General features: G+C 42.7%; 1 protein-coding gene across 3 annotated transcripts in view; it reads right to left on the bottom strand.

Moving 5' to 3' along the window:
• srbd1 (S1 RNA binding domain 1) overlaps positions 1–16,607 on the bottom strand; it is a 266,461-nt gene that overhangs the window by 132,143 nt on the left and 117,711 nt on the right. For all 3 annotated transcript variants that reach the window (XM_048601256.1, XM_048601258.1, XM_048601257.1), the window contains exon 16: positions 6,414–6,496. In XM_048601256.1, the coding sequence (XP_048457213.1) occupies positions 6,414–6,496 (83 nt within the window). The remainder of the gene's footprint in view (positions 1–6,413; positions 6,497–16,607) is intronic.

Raw genomic sequence — 16,607 nt, 5'->3', positions numbered from 1 at the left:
TCCATTTGGTGAGGCAAGAGAGAATGGTTATGTTGATTATGATGGGAAAGTGGAGAGATTGAGGATTTCTGAACTCCAACAAAAATTGCATTCAGATGACTTCTCAGTAGTAGTAAAGTTGCAGAGAAATGAGCAATTTTCTTTCATTTTTTAAGCTGTAGTACTGTATTCACCATTTGACATACTGTGACATGTTGCAACTATCCTTTACTGCAGAAGAACACCTGAGACACAAGCATTTTTAATTATCTTCTAAAATGTTATACAATATTCACAATTTTTAGATGTTGTGTGTTTCAGTTTAGTTGTAAGGTGTACAAATAAAGTTTTCCCAAACTTTTAAAAACAAAATCCCTATTTTAATCACAATTTGCAGATTGTTCCTAATTCTGTTGCAATTAATCAGATCTAAATATCATGAGCTGCAGAGCAATTCACAAAATGTTAAATCCTCATTTTAAGCCAGTTGGATGGGCATCAATCCTTAATTTCACAAAAGTCAATCCCCATTTTCCATAGACATAACTCAAGTTTCTTGAATCTTTAAGTGATTGGGGAAGTTGAAAATACAATCAAAACTGGGTAAACTACAGCACAACATGTTGCATATATTTTGTTCTTCTTTCACCTCCATACTTCATGAGGTCTTTTTCAGATAACAATAAAAATTGAAAATATTTCAACTAATCCCATAGAATTGCCATGCACAATTCTCCTATACTGTAGCATTAACTTGCTTTCATACTTAATATGCATATCCCAAAATAAAAAATTTGTGGAGTAAAGCCCCATTCAGGAAATGGAAAGTATAATCTTGCCCTGTTTAAGTGATTCAGATAAATTATAAAAATTCCACAGCTACCAACACTCATCCCATTGTCAACACAATCAAAAACAGAACAGTCAGTCAGTCAGTCATTTCATTGGAACTTGCAGAACACAAAATGACAAATCATTTGTCTTATATACCATTGCTCAAATAAAATCTTTGCATATGAAGTGTTTTTCAGAGAGGTGTGGTTAAGTGCCACATAAGTGTGAGATTTCTTTTATTAATACCTGACCCGGGAAGACTGCATGTTGACAATAAAGATCAAAAAGTCAGAAGTATTCTGCTTCCAGAAACTGTCATCTTTAAATTATCCCATTGTGACTAAAGGCGCCATTTAATTCAAAATGTCATTTGTTAAAGTGATCATAACAGTTGAAAGATAACCTGCTTTCCCCAGGCAGGTTATGGGCAGAATTTAATGGCATCCTCAGAAGCAAGGAAAAGAAGATACAGTCATGGTTGCCTCCCAAAGCCAAGGAATTCTATCAGCAGTAGCAAAAGTGAATGACAAGCGTCTTGCCCAAAGGTCAACTGAAGCTCTTAAATGACCAACTGAAGACCATATAAGGATCTCTTACCATTATAGGCAAACATTTTACCAGCATTTGAGCCCTGTGTCATGTGGAGAGGTTGTCCCGCTGAATAAACCCTGGTGGCTTCCCTGCAGTTCAGGGCTCGTGGGGTGAGACGAAGGGGGTGAGAGCTCCTGATCAGCTGATGTGGCCCACAGGATGACCCTCAACTGGCAATGGTTACCCCTGCTCCCGGCCTGCCCATCTCCGGTAATCCTGTCCCCAGCAATCTCGTCCCACTTACCTTGCTCCACTGGTCCTGTCAATGTGTTGCTCCAGGCTGGATGCAGTCCCACAACTGACCACTTCTCCCAGTAGCCCTGGCAATGAAGAGCTTCCAGCCCTTCAATTGACCGATCACTTTAGAAGGTTGGTTCTTATCCTTTTAGAAAGGAGGGAGGCCTGGCTGGTAGCTCATGAGTCGCCTGATCGCCACAGAATTTGAACAAGGTTTGGTGACACACTGTGAAAGCTAAGACTGCGCTGACAAAATCTGGGCCTATGAATGCAAAACCCTCTCCACATGTAAAAAGGGTCACCCACTTGAAAATTTAACCCAGATCCTACCTCTATAGATCTGCCGAATGGTTTCAGCATTTTCAGCATCCACAGTCACCTGAATTTCAGCACGCCTCTGGGCTCATGGATAGAGATAATCACATTATGCATGTATCAGCAAGTAGTCATTTTCTCCAGCAGCTTAAAACAGACTGCCTATGTTCACGTGGTCAAATAACTTGGTGTGACCAATCAATGCAACGTATAGCGGTCTTCTATCCGACAGACTGAGAAAGTCAGGAGAACCGTAAATCTTTTAGTTATAGAACTGCACTGGGATTCAGGAGGTGCATTCAGCCAAAAGTTTCAGTCCAATGAGGGCATCAGAGAAACATAATATTCCCAGTACTCAGCAGCAAGTTATCTTAATAGTTATTGCGAACACTGCAGTCTCCTGCTTCTGGAAAGCATCCCAATCTTTACTTCATGCATAGCCTGTAGCGCTACTCCCTGCCTCCAGCAGAGACAGAGAAGTCCGAGCAGATGCTGCAGGAATGTTGGTTTCCAGTGCTTTAAGTTGAAGTCGTATTGCATCAATACCTAGACCACCGCCAATAGCAACTTAGTCAATCGCTCTGCCAAGAAATTCCACTTTGGGTTTGATATACAACACTGCCTGACAATCAAATATTCCCTTTCCAGGTCAACATGTTAGGCAAGGTCGCTTTTCAGGGTAACATCAGAACCCTTTGAGATCCACAGTGAGGTCATCAACAGGATAGCATTCTTGCACAGGAACTCCTTGGTACATTCTTCTCTTGGCTGCTACCATATCCAAACTTGGACTTCAGGAAGTAATGTGACAGTGACTGCCTTTGATATCAAGGCTGCATTTTATTGGAGTATACCATGAAGCCAGTCCGGCAAAATCACAGTCAATGGCATTAGAAGAAACCACTGCTGCTTGGAGGCACAAAGATGATGGTTTGGATGTTAGAGGAATGTTACCACTGCATCACAAGTTCCGAATTCCTCAGGGTACTATCCTGCGCGAAATATTTTCAGCTGCTTCATTAAAGACTTTCCTTCCACCACAAAGTCAGAAGTGGGGATGTTTGCTGATGATTGAACACTGTTTAGCACCATTTGCGTTTCCTTAAGTACTGAAGTAGAACCTGACCATTTGCAGCAAAACATGGACAACATCCAGACTTGGGCTGATGTGTGGTCAGTAACATTTGCGCTACACAATGACCATTTCCAAACAAGAGAGATTCCAACTATCATCCTTTGATTTTAATGGCAATACCATAACTGAAACCACCCACAATCAACATCTAGGGTTATCATTGTTCAGAAACTGAACTGGACCAACTATATAAAGTGCTACAAGAGCAGATCAGAGGCTAGGAATTTTATGGCAAGCAATTTATCTCCTGTCTCCCTGACACATGTCTAACATCTACAAGACATATGTCAGGAGTGTGATGGAATATTTTCCACTAGCTTGGTTGGGTGCAGCTAGAACAACACTCAAGAAGTTTGACAACATCTAGGTCAAAACAGCCCGCTTGACTGGTGCCACTTCCACCAACTTCAATGTTCATTCCCATCACCAAAGGCCAGTTGCAGTTGTGTTTGCCACCTAGAAGATCAAATACAGTAACTCACAAAAACTCCTTCAACAGTACCTTTCAAACTTGCAACCTCTACCACCTCAAATGACAAAGGCAGCAGATATATGGGAACATTACCATCTGTATGTTCCCCTCCAAGTCCGACAGCATCATGACGTGGAAATATATTTCAACTTCTTCATGGCTGCTCAGTCAAAATCCTAGAACTCCCTCCATAATAATACCGAGTCTTTACCTCAAATCAAGGATTGCAGCAGTTCAAGAAGACAGTCCACCATTCCCTTCTTCAGGGCCATGGGACATGGGCAACAAATTCTTGTCTTGCCAGCAACGCCCACATCCCTTGAATGAAAAAGAAAATGTCTTCACGTCATCTTCAAAAAAATGTCTGTTTAAGTAACAGAATTGATGGAAAGTTTGTCCAAAGACAAAGTTGCACCAAGTCCTCAGACAACGCTGCACTAACATTCTGTATTGAGGAATACTTTCAGCAAATGGACAGCTTCTCTTCTGCCTGTGTAGCTTGGTTTGACAATTAGCATCAGGGAGAGACCAATGTCATAGCTCAGGTTGTAACATATCATGATCTATCAGAATTGACAATGAAAAGCTTGAGGAATGTTCATGGCTTCACATATCTAGACTCCATAAGCATTAGCAATCTGTCATTTGATGCTGAAATCAACATGCATCATAAACGCTGCAGCTGTTAAGTCCAAACTGAGTAAGGGAGTGACCAAACCATGAGTCTGCAAAGCCTGCATCCTCAGTGCACATTTCTCTACTTGTGAAACCAAGATAACTGATGTTCAGCTGGAGAAAAGGATTGATAGTTTCTATCGTGGGTGTCTTTGACATGCGCTGGGAGGATAAAGTCACCAACTCACAAATTCTGGGGTATACTAATTGCATCCAAAAACACTCATTGCTAAGCCAATGATGTCAGCACTGGCCCAGTCACTTTCATCAGGCGGATGAGGGCTGTGTAGCCTCTAGGGAGGAATAGCAACCGGCTTACAAATAATGATGTCCATACTTCCATTACAAGGACACCTGATAGGAGATAATGGACCAAAACTAAAGAACTGAGGATGCTGGAAATCAGATATAAAATCAGAATTTACTGGAAAAACTCACCAAGTTTGGCAGCATCTGTGGAGAGACAGCAGAATTAACATTTCAGGTCCAATGATAGATTGGCGATGAAGCCCAGACAGAGTGTCCCCTATTAGCAGCTCTACATTCTCCCAGGCTGACCTTTACCCATTCCTTTGGTTCCAAACTGATTTTCTGTCTATCTGGACTCCATCTCCACCTGTCGCTTACTCTTTTCCCCCACCCCCAAAATGTTTTTAGCTGCCAGCCTTTTGCTAGCTACAATCAGCTCTGAAGAAGGGTGACTGGACCTGAAATGTTAACTCTGCTTTCTCTCCACAGATGCTGCCAGACTTGCTGAGTTTTTCCAGCAACTTCTGATTTTGTTTATGAAGATAATGGATATTGAAACCGGCAACTGGGAGACGGTTCGCTGACGATTGTGATATGTGGAGTTTCACCATTTGGAAGGGCATTGGGAGAAGAGGGCAAAAATAACAAACTCTGCAGGCTAAGAAGAGGGCCCAGGGAAAACAACATGCCCATTCCCAGCCCACTGTCTTCCTCCACTGCAAATGTAGCACAGACTGTTATGCCAGGCTGGTCTCCAGAGTTACCCCAGCTGACACTGCACACAGAACTGACAACATGGTGCAAACTAATATCTTATGAGTCAGAAGGCTGCCACACATACCTCTAAGCCATGAATCAATTTGGTGCCTTTTTTTAAAAGAGTATCTTTTGAACAAATTGCTTTGTAATTATACAATTTGCATTTAGTGACCACCAGCAATAGTATGATTTAGTCTCAGCTGGGATCCACTACTTGTCTACAACAGCATTTTGGAATTCACTACCCTGGATAATACACTCCTTATGGAACCTTATTTTTGGAAGTTTGGTCCACAAGGTCAGTTCAGAAGATGAAAGGCAAAACATTATCCGCATGTGGTAGAAAATGCCGCAAATACAAAATATGATTCACGAGCACACTACTTCAAAAAGGATTCAGTTTCAGTACAAATTACAGAAATGGATCACATTATAAACAATTCTAAATCTCTTCAGCGAAGGAAACTTGCAACCTGCTCATAAGTATTATTTCAAATAACAATAACGTGTAGCTCACTAATGGTGCAAATCGGGCAAGCTACTCACTTTGGCAGAGTAGAAAGGAACTATTTCCTGGGTCTTAAAACAAAATGTCATCACAATTTTGATATCCTATGGCAATGGTGCACGAGGTTACAACTGACACACCACCACTACTCAAACCTATTCCATGACGTTAATAGCTTAAACACACGTCAGCTCACCAAAAATTAAATGCTGGAATAAAGATGGAACACCACCAAAATAGTGAGCAAAGGATTAACAATGCTGGGAATGATGCAAGCACAGTGTTTTTATACGCATGGGATCAATATCCGGTACCAGTTTACACAAAGCACTGAAACACATCACTGTAATGATGTCGAAAGGAAAAGGCTATGAGGATTGTGTTACAGGGCAAATCGGATGGCTTTTAAACAAACAGACTGTAAAATCTAGCTGAACTATTTCTGAGAGTCTGGATCATTTATGGTAAAACCGACTGAGGAGGACAAAAAAAGCTTCAGAACATTTATTGGCCATTTGGTTGACTGTGCAAATCTTATAAAAATAGTTGAAAACTAGCAGATGTTTAATTACAAAGCCATGTTCCAAAAGTGTCCATTTTATTACAGCAGCTGATGGTGGAGCAGATTGCCTTCACAAAACAGATCATGGATATCTTACCTGGTACATTCCAACTCCAATGTGTTTTGGCTCAATTTTCACCAACTCAGCCAGTGGATCCTGAACACGCCTTGCTATAGAGACTAAGGAGAAGAAATAAACAGAAAACATGTTACTGATGAAACTCGATTTATAATTCACAATGTCAAAATTTTCCTTCAGCTTCATTCAAATTTTTGTAAAGATCATACATCAAAGTGAGTGTGTTTTAACAAAGAGGACCTTCAATAAAATTCTCTTTCAAATTCAAGAATGAGGAGTGTTAAGGTGGATAATTGCAACAGTTTGCATTGATGAAATCATCCTGTAATAAATTAAGTAAAACTTAGCAAACTATATGTTTTGCCAACATTTAAGCTTAAATGTAAATCTTTTTGTTCAGTTAGATCACTAGATCCTAAAGCCAATTATGCTAATTGCCTCAACTACTCCTTGTAATAGCATATTCCACATTCCAATCACGTTTTGGGTAAAGAAGTTTCCCATGAATTTCCAGTTGGATTTAATAATGATCATTCCACATTTATGTCATCTAGTTTTAAACTGCCCAAAATGAGACTTTTTAAAACTACATTTATCATACCAAAACTTTTCATTACCTTAAAGACCTTTAGCAAAAGATTGCAAGAGTTTTTTTTCAGATATTTTAAAGTTAAGAGAGAGGCAAGAGTGGATACTGGGCCACTGGAAAATGAGGCTGGAGAAATAGTAATGGGGAACAAAGAAATCGTGGAGGAACTGAATAGGTACTTTACATCAGTTTTCACAGTGGAAGACACCAGCAGCATACCAGAACTTTGAGAGGGTCAGTGGGCAGAGGTAATGGTCATTACTGAAAAGATGATGCTGGGAAAGCTGAAAGGTCTGAAGATGTATAAATCACCCGACGGCCTACACCCCAGAGTTCTGAAGAAGATAGCAGAGGAGATTGTAGGGGCACTGATGGTGATCTTTCAAGAATCGTTGGAGTCAGGGAGGGTGCAAAGGACTGGAAAATATCTAACATAACACCTTTGTTTAAGAAGGGAAGGAGGCAGAAAGCAGGAAACTATAGGCCAGTTAGCCTGCTCTCGGTCATTGGTAAGATTTTAGAGTCCAATTATTAAGGATGAGATTGCAAAGTACTCGGATGTGCACAGTAAAACAGGGCCAAGTCAGTATGGCTTTGTCAAGGGGAGGCCATGCCTGAAAACTCTTTTTGAATTCTTTGTGGTGGTAACAAGCAAGTTAGATGAAGGAGAGCTACTGGACGCAAGCTATTTGGATTTCTAGAAGGTCTGTGACAAGTCACAGCACCGGAGAATGCCAAGTAAGAGCCCACGGTGTTAAGGCAAGGTACTAGGATAGATTGAGGACTGGCTGACTGGCAGGAGACAGAATAGGGATGAAGGGACATTTTTCAGGATGGCAGCTGGTAACTACTGGAGTTCCACAGGGGTCAACATTGGGACCACAACTACACATTAAAGATCAAGACAAAGGAACCTAGGGCACTGTTGTTAAGTTTGCAGATGATGCAAAGATAGTTGGATGGATAGGTGATGATGGGGAAGTGGGAAGGCTGCAGAAGGACATGAACGGGCTATGAGAGATTGCCAAAGAAGTGACAGGTGGAATATTGTTTTCTAAATGAGGAAAGGCTTCAGAAATCTGAAACACGAAGGGACTTGGGAGTCCTAGTTCAGGATTCCCTTAAGGTTAACGTGCAGGTTCTGTTGGCAGTTAGGAAGGCAAAGGCAATGACAATGTTAGCATTCATTTCAAGAGGTCCAGAATACAAGACCAAAAATGTACTTAAGTTGTATAAGGCTCTGGTCAGACGCCATCTGCAATACTGTGATCAGTTTTGGGCCCTTTATCTAAGGAGAGATGTGCTGGTATTGATGGGGTCCAGAGGAGATTTACAAGAATAATCCTGGGGATGAAGGGCTTGTCATATGAGGAGTGGTTGAGGACTCCAGGTCTGTAATTCATGGGGAGGTGCCGGTGTTGGACTGGGGTGGACATGGTCAGAAATCACACGACACCAGGTTTTGGCCAACAGGTTTATTTGAAAACACAAGTTTTTGGAACCTCAGTTCTTCTTCAGGTGTTAGTGAGAGAAGTAGTATCAGACACAGAATTTATAAGTAAAAGATCAAAAGTTCACATCATTGATGAGGATGTACTAAACAAACCTAAGATACCGTTAAATCCTTAATCAGTTAGGAGGTTTTAACTGATTAATATGTATGTGTAAATCCCCGAATTCCTTTCAAGTCACGGCCCTGAGAGAACTAAAGGTTTTATCAGTGTAAACAGGAGGTGACGTTTTAGGTCAGACAATGCATGTTAGGTCTAAGGCCTTGTTTAGAAACTGCTTATGTTTTAGTTTGGAGTCAGACTGGTTTTATTTCTTGGGTAGGAATTTATAAAACACTGTATAGGACTGTCTAAATTGTGTGCTTTTTGAACAAAATAAAATGTATCTGCAAATACAAATTGCATGTGTGTTTGTGTGTGTGTGTCCACGTGATGCCTCACCAAAGAAGGAAAGTATCTGATATGCCTTCTTCATCTGATATACTTCATCTACCTGTACTTCCACCCTCCAAGTTCTCTCCCTTCCTCGCCCTCTCAATATCCTTTCATTTATTATGTACTCCATTGTTCTGCTTGCCCTCCCTAAACGTATAACCCCACACATTTTCTGCCATTCAGCCAAACCACAGATATTATCCTGCAATGAACAGCTATCCGCTTCACCTTCAACTGCCATGTGGAAACTACCTGGTCAATTTTGCATTGCTGGCAAATTTGCCAATCGTGGGAAATTTGAGTTCAAATCATTAATTAGTACAAACAGGCAGTGACCCAACACTGAGCCTTGTGGTAATAACCAACAGAAACTGCTTTCCATCTGTCAACAATACCCATCGTTTCCTATCGCAGAGGCAATTTTGGATCCAATTTGCCACATTCCCTGGTATCTCATTTGCATTAGTTTTTTTTTCTTACCAGTGTGCCATTTGGGACATTGTAAAATGGCTTAATAAAATCCCATGTAGACATCTACTGAACTACTATTGCAGCACTATTGTTAGTGTCCCTACCTCTGAGTCAGAAGGTCCAGGTTCAAGTCCCACTTGCACCGGACATGCATCATAACATGTCTGAACATGTTGAGTACAAATATCTACAGGGTAGGCGATGGCCTAGTGGTATTACCGTTAGACTGTTAATCAAGAAGTCCAGCTGATGTTCTGGGGACCCAGGCTCAAATCCCACCATGGCAGATGGTGGATTTGGAATTTTAAAAAAAAGTCTGGAATTAAGAATCTACTGACCACCATGAAATCATTGCCGATTGTCAGAAAAACCCATCTGGTTCACTAATGTCCTTCAGGGGAGGGAATCTGCCACCCTCACCTGGTCTGGCCTACATGTGACTCCAGACCCACAGCAATGTGGCTGACTCTCAACTGCCCTCTGAAATGGCCTAGCAAGCCACTTAGTTGTACCAATCACTACAAAGGCTCAAAGAAATGAAAGTGGACAGATCACCTGGCATCGACCGAGGCACTGGAAAAGACAACGGCAGAAACAGCCCTGTCGACTGTGCAAAGTCCTCCTCACTAACATCTGGGGGTTACTGCCAAAATTGGGAGAGCTGTCTCACAGACGAGTCAAGCAACAGCCTGACATAGTCATACTCATAGAATTATACCTTACATACAATATCCCAGACACCATCATCACCATCTCTGGATATGTCCTGTCTCACCGGCAGGGACAGACCCAGCAGAGGGGACGGCACAGTGGTATACAGTCGGGAGGCTGCTCTAGGAGTCCTCAACATTGACTCCATACCCCATGAAGTCTCATGGCTTCAAGTTAAACATGGGCAAGGAAACCTCCTGCTGATTACCACATACCATCCTCCTTCAGCTGATGAATTGGTACTCCTCAATATTGAACAACACTTAGAGAAAGCACTGAGGATGGCAAGGGCACAAAATGTACTCTGGTTGGGGAATTTCAATGACCACCACCAAGAGTGGCTCAGCAGCAGTACTACTGATTGAGCTGGTCAGGTCCTAAAGGTAATAGCTGCTAGACTGGGTCTGCAGCAGGAGGTGAGGGAACCAACAAGATGGAAAAACATACTTGACCTCATCCTTGCCAATCTGCCGGCTGCAATTGCATCTGTCCATGACAGTATCGGTAAGAGTGACCATCGCACAGTCCTTGTGGAGACAAAGTCCCACCTTCACATTGAGAACAACATCCATTGTGTTGTGTGGCACTATCACCATGCTAAATGGGACAGACTTCACACAGATCTAGCAACTCAAGACTGGGCATCCATGAGGCGCTGTGGGCCATCAACAGCAGCAGAATTGTACCCTAACACAATTTGTAACCTCATGGCCTGGCATATCCCCCACTCAACCATTACCATCAAGCCAGGGGATCAACCCTGGTTCAATGGAGAGTGCAGGATGGCATGCCAGGAGCAGCACCAGGCACACCTGAAGATGAGGTATCAACCTGGTGAAGCCACCAAGCAGGACGACTTGCACGCCAAACAGCGAAAGCAGCAAGTGATAGACAGAGCTAAGTGATCCCACAACCAACAGATCAGATCTAAGCTCTGCAGTCCTGCCACATCCAATCGTGAATGATGGTGGACAATTAAAAATCTCACTGGAGGAAGAGGCTTCACAAATATCCCCGTCCTCAATGAGGAAGAGCCCAGCACATCAGTGCAAAAGATAAGGCTGAAGCATTCTCAGCAATCTTCAGCCAGTAGTGCCAAGTGGACGATCCATCTTGGCCTCCTCCAGTGGTCCCCAGCATTACAGATACCAGTCTTCAGCCAATTTGATTCACTCCACGTGCTATCAAGGAACGGTTGGAGACACTGGATACTGCAAAGGCTACCAACCCTGACAACATTCTGGCAATAGTACTGAAGACTTGTGCTCCAGAACTTGCCGCTCCCTTAGCCAAGCTGTTCCAGTACACTCTAAGGTTTTGGAGTCGATCTGTAGCTCGGGTTGTGGGTGTTGAGGTTGGTTGGCAAACCAGCTCAGCGAGCCAACCAACCTCAACTGTTCCAGTACAGTTACAACACTGGTATCTACGCGACAGTGTGGAAAATTGCCCAGGTATGTCCTGTACATGAAAAGCAGGACAAATCCAACCTGGACAATTACCGCCCCATCAATCTCCTCTTGATCATGAGTAAAGTGATGGAAGGTGTCATCAACAGTGCTATCAAGCAGCTCCTGCTCAGCAATAACCTGCTCAGTGACACCCAGTTTGGGTTCAGCCAGGGCCACTCAGCTCCTGACCTCATTACAGCCTTGGTTCAAACATGGACAAAAGAACTGAATTCCAGAGGTGAGGTGAGAGTGACAGCCCTTGATATCAAGGTTGCATTCGACCAAGTGTGGCATCAAGGAGCACCAGCAAAACTGGGATCAGTGCGTATCAGGGGGCAAACGCTCCGGTGGTTGGAGTCATACCTGACACATAGGAAGATGGTCGTGGTCGTGGAAGGTCAATCATCTCAGCTCCAAGACATCTCTGCAGGAGTTCCTCAGGGTAGTGTCCTAGGCCCAACAATCATCAGCTGCTTCATCAATGACCTTCCCTCCATCATAAGGTCAGAGGTGGGGATGTTTGCTGACGATTGCACAATGTTCAGCACCATTCACGACTCCTCAGACACTGAAGCAGTCCATGTTCACATGCAACAAGACCTGGACAATATCTAGGCTTGGGCTGACAAGTGGCAAGTGACATTCGTTCCACACAATGCCAGGCTATGACCATCACCAATAAGAGACAATCTAACTACCGTCCCTTGACACTCAATGGTGTTACCATCACTGAATCCCCCACTATCAACATCCTGGGGGTTACCATTGACCAGAAACTCAACTGGACTCACCACATTAACACAGTGGCTACAAGAGCAGGCCAAAAGCTGGGAATACTGTGGCGAGTAACTCATCTCCTGACTCCTCAAAGCCTGTCCACCATCTACAAGGCACAAGTCAGGAGTGTGATGGAATACTGCCCACTTGTCTGGATGAGTGCAGCCCCAACAACACTCAAGAAGCTTGACACCATCCAGGACAAAGCAGCCTGCTTGATTGGCACTACATCCACAAGCATTCACTCCCTCCACCACCGACGCTCAGTAGCAGCAATATGTACTATTTACAAGATGCACTGCAGAAATTCACCAAAGATCCTCAGACAGCACCTTCCAAACCAACAACTACTTCCATCTAGAAGGACAAGGGCAGCAGATATATGGGAACACCACCACCTCTAAATTCCCCTCCAAGTCATGCACCATCCTGACTTGGAAATATATCGCCATTCCTTCACTGTTGCTGGGTCAAAATCCTGGAATTCCCTCCCTAATAGCATTGTGGGTCAACCCACAGCAAGAGCACTGCAACGGTTCAAGAAGGCAGCTCGCCACCACCTTCTCAAGGGCAACTGGGGATGGGCAAGAAATGCTGGCCATCCAGTGACACCCACATCCCACAAAATGAATAGGAAAAAAAAAACGTTCAGGACCACCAATTCTCTAGTACCTTGCCTGTATCTAGTGAAGATCTCAGCATCTCTTATTGCTTCCCTGGCTTCTTTTAACAGCCTGGGGCACAATTCATTTTGTCCTAGTGATTTGTCATTTTCAAACAGGTTAGTCCCTCCAGTACTTCCCATCTCAGCAGTTACTTTATCTAAAATCTCGCACACTCTCTCAAACTAGTGAAGACAGAGACAAAGTACTCATCAGGAACCATGCCCACATCATCCGAATTCACACGCAAGTTAGCATGAGTACCTCTGATAGGCCCTACCCTTTTCTTGGTAATCATCTAGTTCTTAATGTACTGATAAAATATCTTTGGACTTCTTTAATGTCACCAGGCAATTTTATTTTGTTTCCTTGCTTTGCTTTCCTAATTTCCTTTTACATTTCATCCTGTACTCTAAGCTTGCAAAAATATTACTTGTTTTCAGACTGTCAGCCTATTTTTCTGCTTTATCATACCCTGTGTGCTTCTGGATAACAAAGGGGCTAGAAATTTCACATTGCCACCCATTTTCTTTGTGGGGACGGTTTACAGTGTCGCTATTGAATCTCAATTTAGATTTGCCATTGACTTTCTTTCTGGTAGCTGTATCCAGTCCATTTTCGCTAGATCGTCTCTCAACTTTCCCTCAATTTAGAATCCTTACTGCTACTCTTTGTCCCTTTCCAAAGGAATGCTTAAGCTATGATTAATCTATGATTAACTGCATTATCATCACCATCTGCAAAACAGTCATCCAGTGCTGTTTCAGCGGCCTGCCTAGGATCAATTTCTACGATTAAATCAATCAACTTGTGATTGACAGAGCTAAGCAATCCTACCATCAACATAACAGATCTAAACTCTGCTGTCCTGGTGTATTCAGTCATGCATTGTCATGGTCAATTAAACAAATCACTGACTCCACAAATATGCCCATTTTCAATGATAAGGCACCTCAGCACATCAGTGCAAGAAGATAAGACTGAAGTATGTGCAACAACCTTTAGCCAGATGTGTTGAGTGGATGATCCGTCTCAGTCTCTTCCAGAGAGCCGCAACATCACAGAAGCAAATCTTCAGCCAATTCACTCCATGTGATATCAAAAAACAGCTGAAGGCAATGGATACTGCAAAGGCAATGAGCGTTGATAATATCTGGCAATAGTTCTGAAGACTTATACTCCAGAACCTACAAGCTGTTTCATTTCAGCTTCAACACCAATATCTACCCAGCAATGTGAAAATTGTTCAGGTACATCATGTACATAAAATGCAGGACAAGTAACCCCAGCCCGTTACCGCCACATTAATCTACTCTTAGCAATCAAAAGCAATGGCATTCAGTTTGAATTCTGCCAGATAGCTTCAGTTTCTGACCTCATTAGAACCTTGGTACAAGCATGGACAAAAGTGCTGAATGCTAAAAGTGAGGTAAGAGTGACTGCCCTTGACACCAAAGTCATTTTGACCAAGTGTGGTATCAAGGAGGCCTATCAAAAATCAGAAGGAAAACTTGCCACAAGTTGAAGTCATACTTAGTACAAAGGAAGATAACTGGGGCTGTTGGTGAGTCATCCCAGCTGCAGGAAATCACTGGAGGAGGTCCTCAAGGTATTGTCCTCAGCCCAGCATCTCTAGCTGCTTCATTACTCACACTTGGATCATCGTAAGATCAGAAGTAGGATGCACGCTGATGATTGCACAATGTTCAGCACTATTCACAACTTCTCAGATACTGAGACAAACCATGTCCAAGTGCAGCAGGACCTGGACAAGATCCAAGCAAGATTCACATGACACAAGTGCCAGGCAACGATTATATCTAATAAGGCAGAATCTAACCATCAAACCATTTGTTGACCAGAAACTGAACTGGACCAGCCATATGAATACTTAGCTCTCACAGCAGCCCAGAGGCTCAGAATCCTGCACCGTGTAAGTAATCTCGAGACGTGCCAAACCCAGATAGAATACTCTGAATTTGCCTAGATGAATCCAGCTCCAACAACATCCAAGAAGCTCAACAGCTAGAGCAAATCAGCCAACATTATTGGCACCACATCCAGAAACATCCACTCCCTCCATTCACAATTCACAGCAGCAGCAGTGTGTACCATCTATGAAATGTACTGCAGAAGTTCACCAAGGTTCTTTTGGCAGCACCTTTGAAACTCAAGACCACTACCATCCACAAGTACAAAGGCATCAGATACATGGAAATACTGACACTGCACAAGGTGGGATAAAGGGGGTACTTTTTAGGATGGCAACCTGCAACTAGTGGATTGCTACAGGGATCAGTGTTGGGGGCCATAATTATTTACAATATGTATTAATGACTTGGATGATGGAAGTGAATACACCATAGCCAAGCTTGCAGATGACACAGAAATAGGAGGAAAGTCAAGTATTGAGGGAGTCTGCAGAGGAATATAGATAGGTTAAGCATGTGGGCAAAAACTTGGCAGATTGAATATAACATGGGAAAATGAGGGGTTATGCACTTTGACAGAAGAGCTGAACATTAGTTAAATAGAGAAAGAATGTAGAAAGCTGCAGCACACTGGGATTTGGGGGTCTCAGTGCATGAATCACAAAGAGCTAGCATCCACATTTAGCCAGTTATAGGGAATGCAAATGGAATGTGGACTTTATTTGAAAGGGAATGGAGTACAAAAATAGGGAGGTCTTGCTAAACCTATACAAGGCACTATACAAGGTTAGGTTCACAAGGTGGATCCTAGGTATGGAGGGATTGTGTTATGAGGTGAGGTTGAGTAGGTCGGGCATGTATTCGTTTTTTTTTAAAAGGAGAATGAGAGGCAACTTTATTGAACTTTACAAAATTCTTACGGAACTTGACAGGGTAGGTACAGCGAGGTTGTTTCCTCTTATCTAGGATAGTAATAATCTCAGAGTAAGAAGTTGCCCATTTAAAATACAGATGACGGGGATTTGTCTTCTCAGTAGGCAGTGAATCTGTGGAATTCTTTACCACAGAAAGCTGTACAGGCTGGGTCATTAAGGTTGAGGTAGACAGTTTCCTAATCATTAGGGAAATAAAGGGTCACGTCTGTAAAGTTATCAGATCAGTCATTATCTTATTGAATGTTGGAGCAGATTTGATGGACTAAATGGCCTACTTCTGCTCCTACATCTTATGCTCTCATTATTGTCGTTAAGTCAACTATTCAATTGTTTGCACAGCAACTTTAATGTAGCAAAGTACCTGTGTGGAGTACAGAATCTTGGGGTCAGATCTGACCAAAAATTGGGAGAAGAATCTTTAGAAGTGATCATAGATGCATGCAAAGGAGTAGATTTAAGGAGGATTTAACAGGGATTAATGCAATAGATGGATAAACCTTTGGAATAGAAATCTTGAGAACTGGAATTGAAAGCTGAATTGAAAGGTAGAACAGAGGAAGGGGTATAGAGGGCACAGGTTAAGCAAGCTTTGGAAGGAAAAATAAACAGTGAAAAGGATTCCAAAATCATGGGAGAGATAGTAGGAACTGCAGATGCTGGAGAATCTGAGATAACAAGGTGTAGAGCTGGATGAACACAGCAGGCCAAGCAGCATCATAGGAGCAGGAAAGCTGACATTCTG

This window comes from Rhincodon typus, chromosome 9, assembly GCF_021869965.1.
Source record: "Rhincodon typus isolate 14 chromosome 9, sRhiTyp1.1, whole genome shotgun sequence".
Classification (NCBI taxonomy): Eukaryota; Metazoa; Chordata; class Chondrichthyes; order Orectolobiformes; family Rhincodontidae; genus Rhincodon; species Rhincodon typus.
The sequence above is the reverse complement of the archived record's forward strand: the minus strand, read 5'-3'. Positions and strand labels throughout refer to the sequence as shown.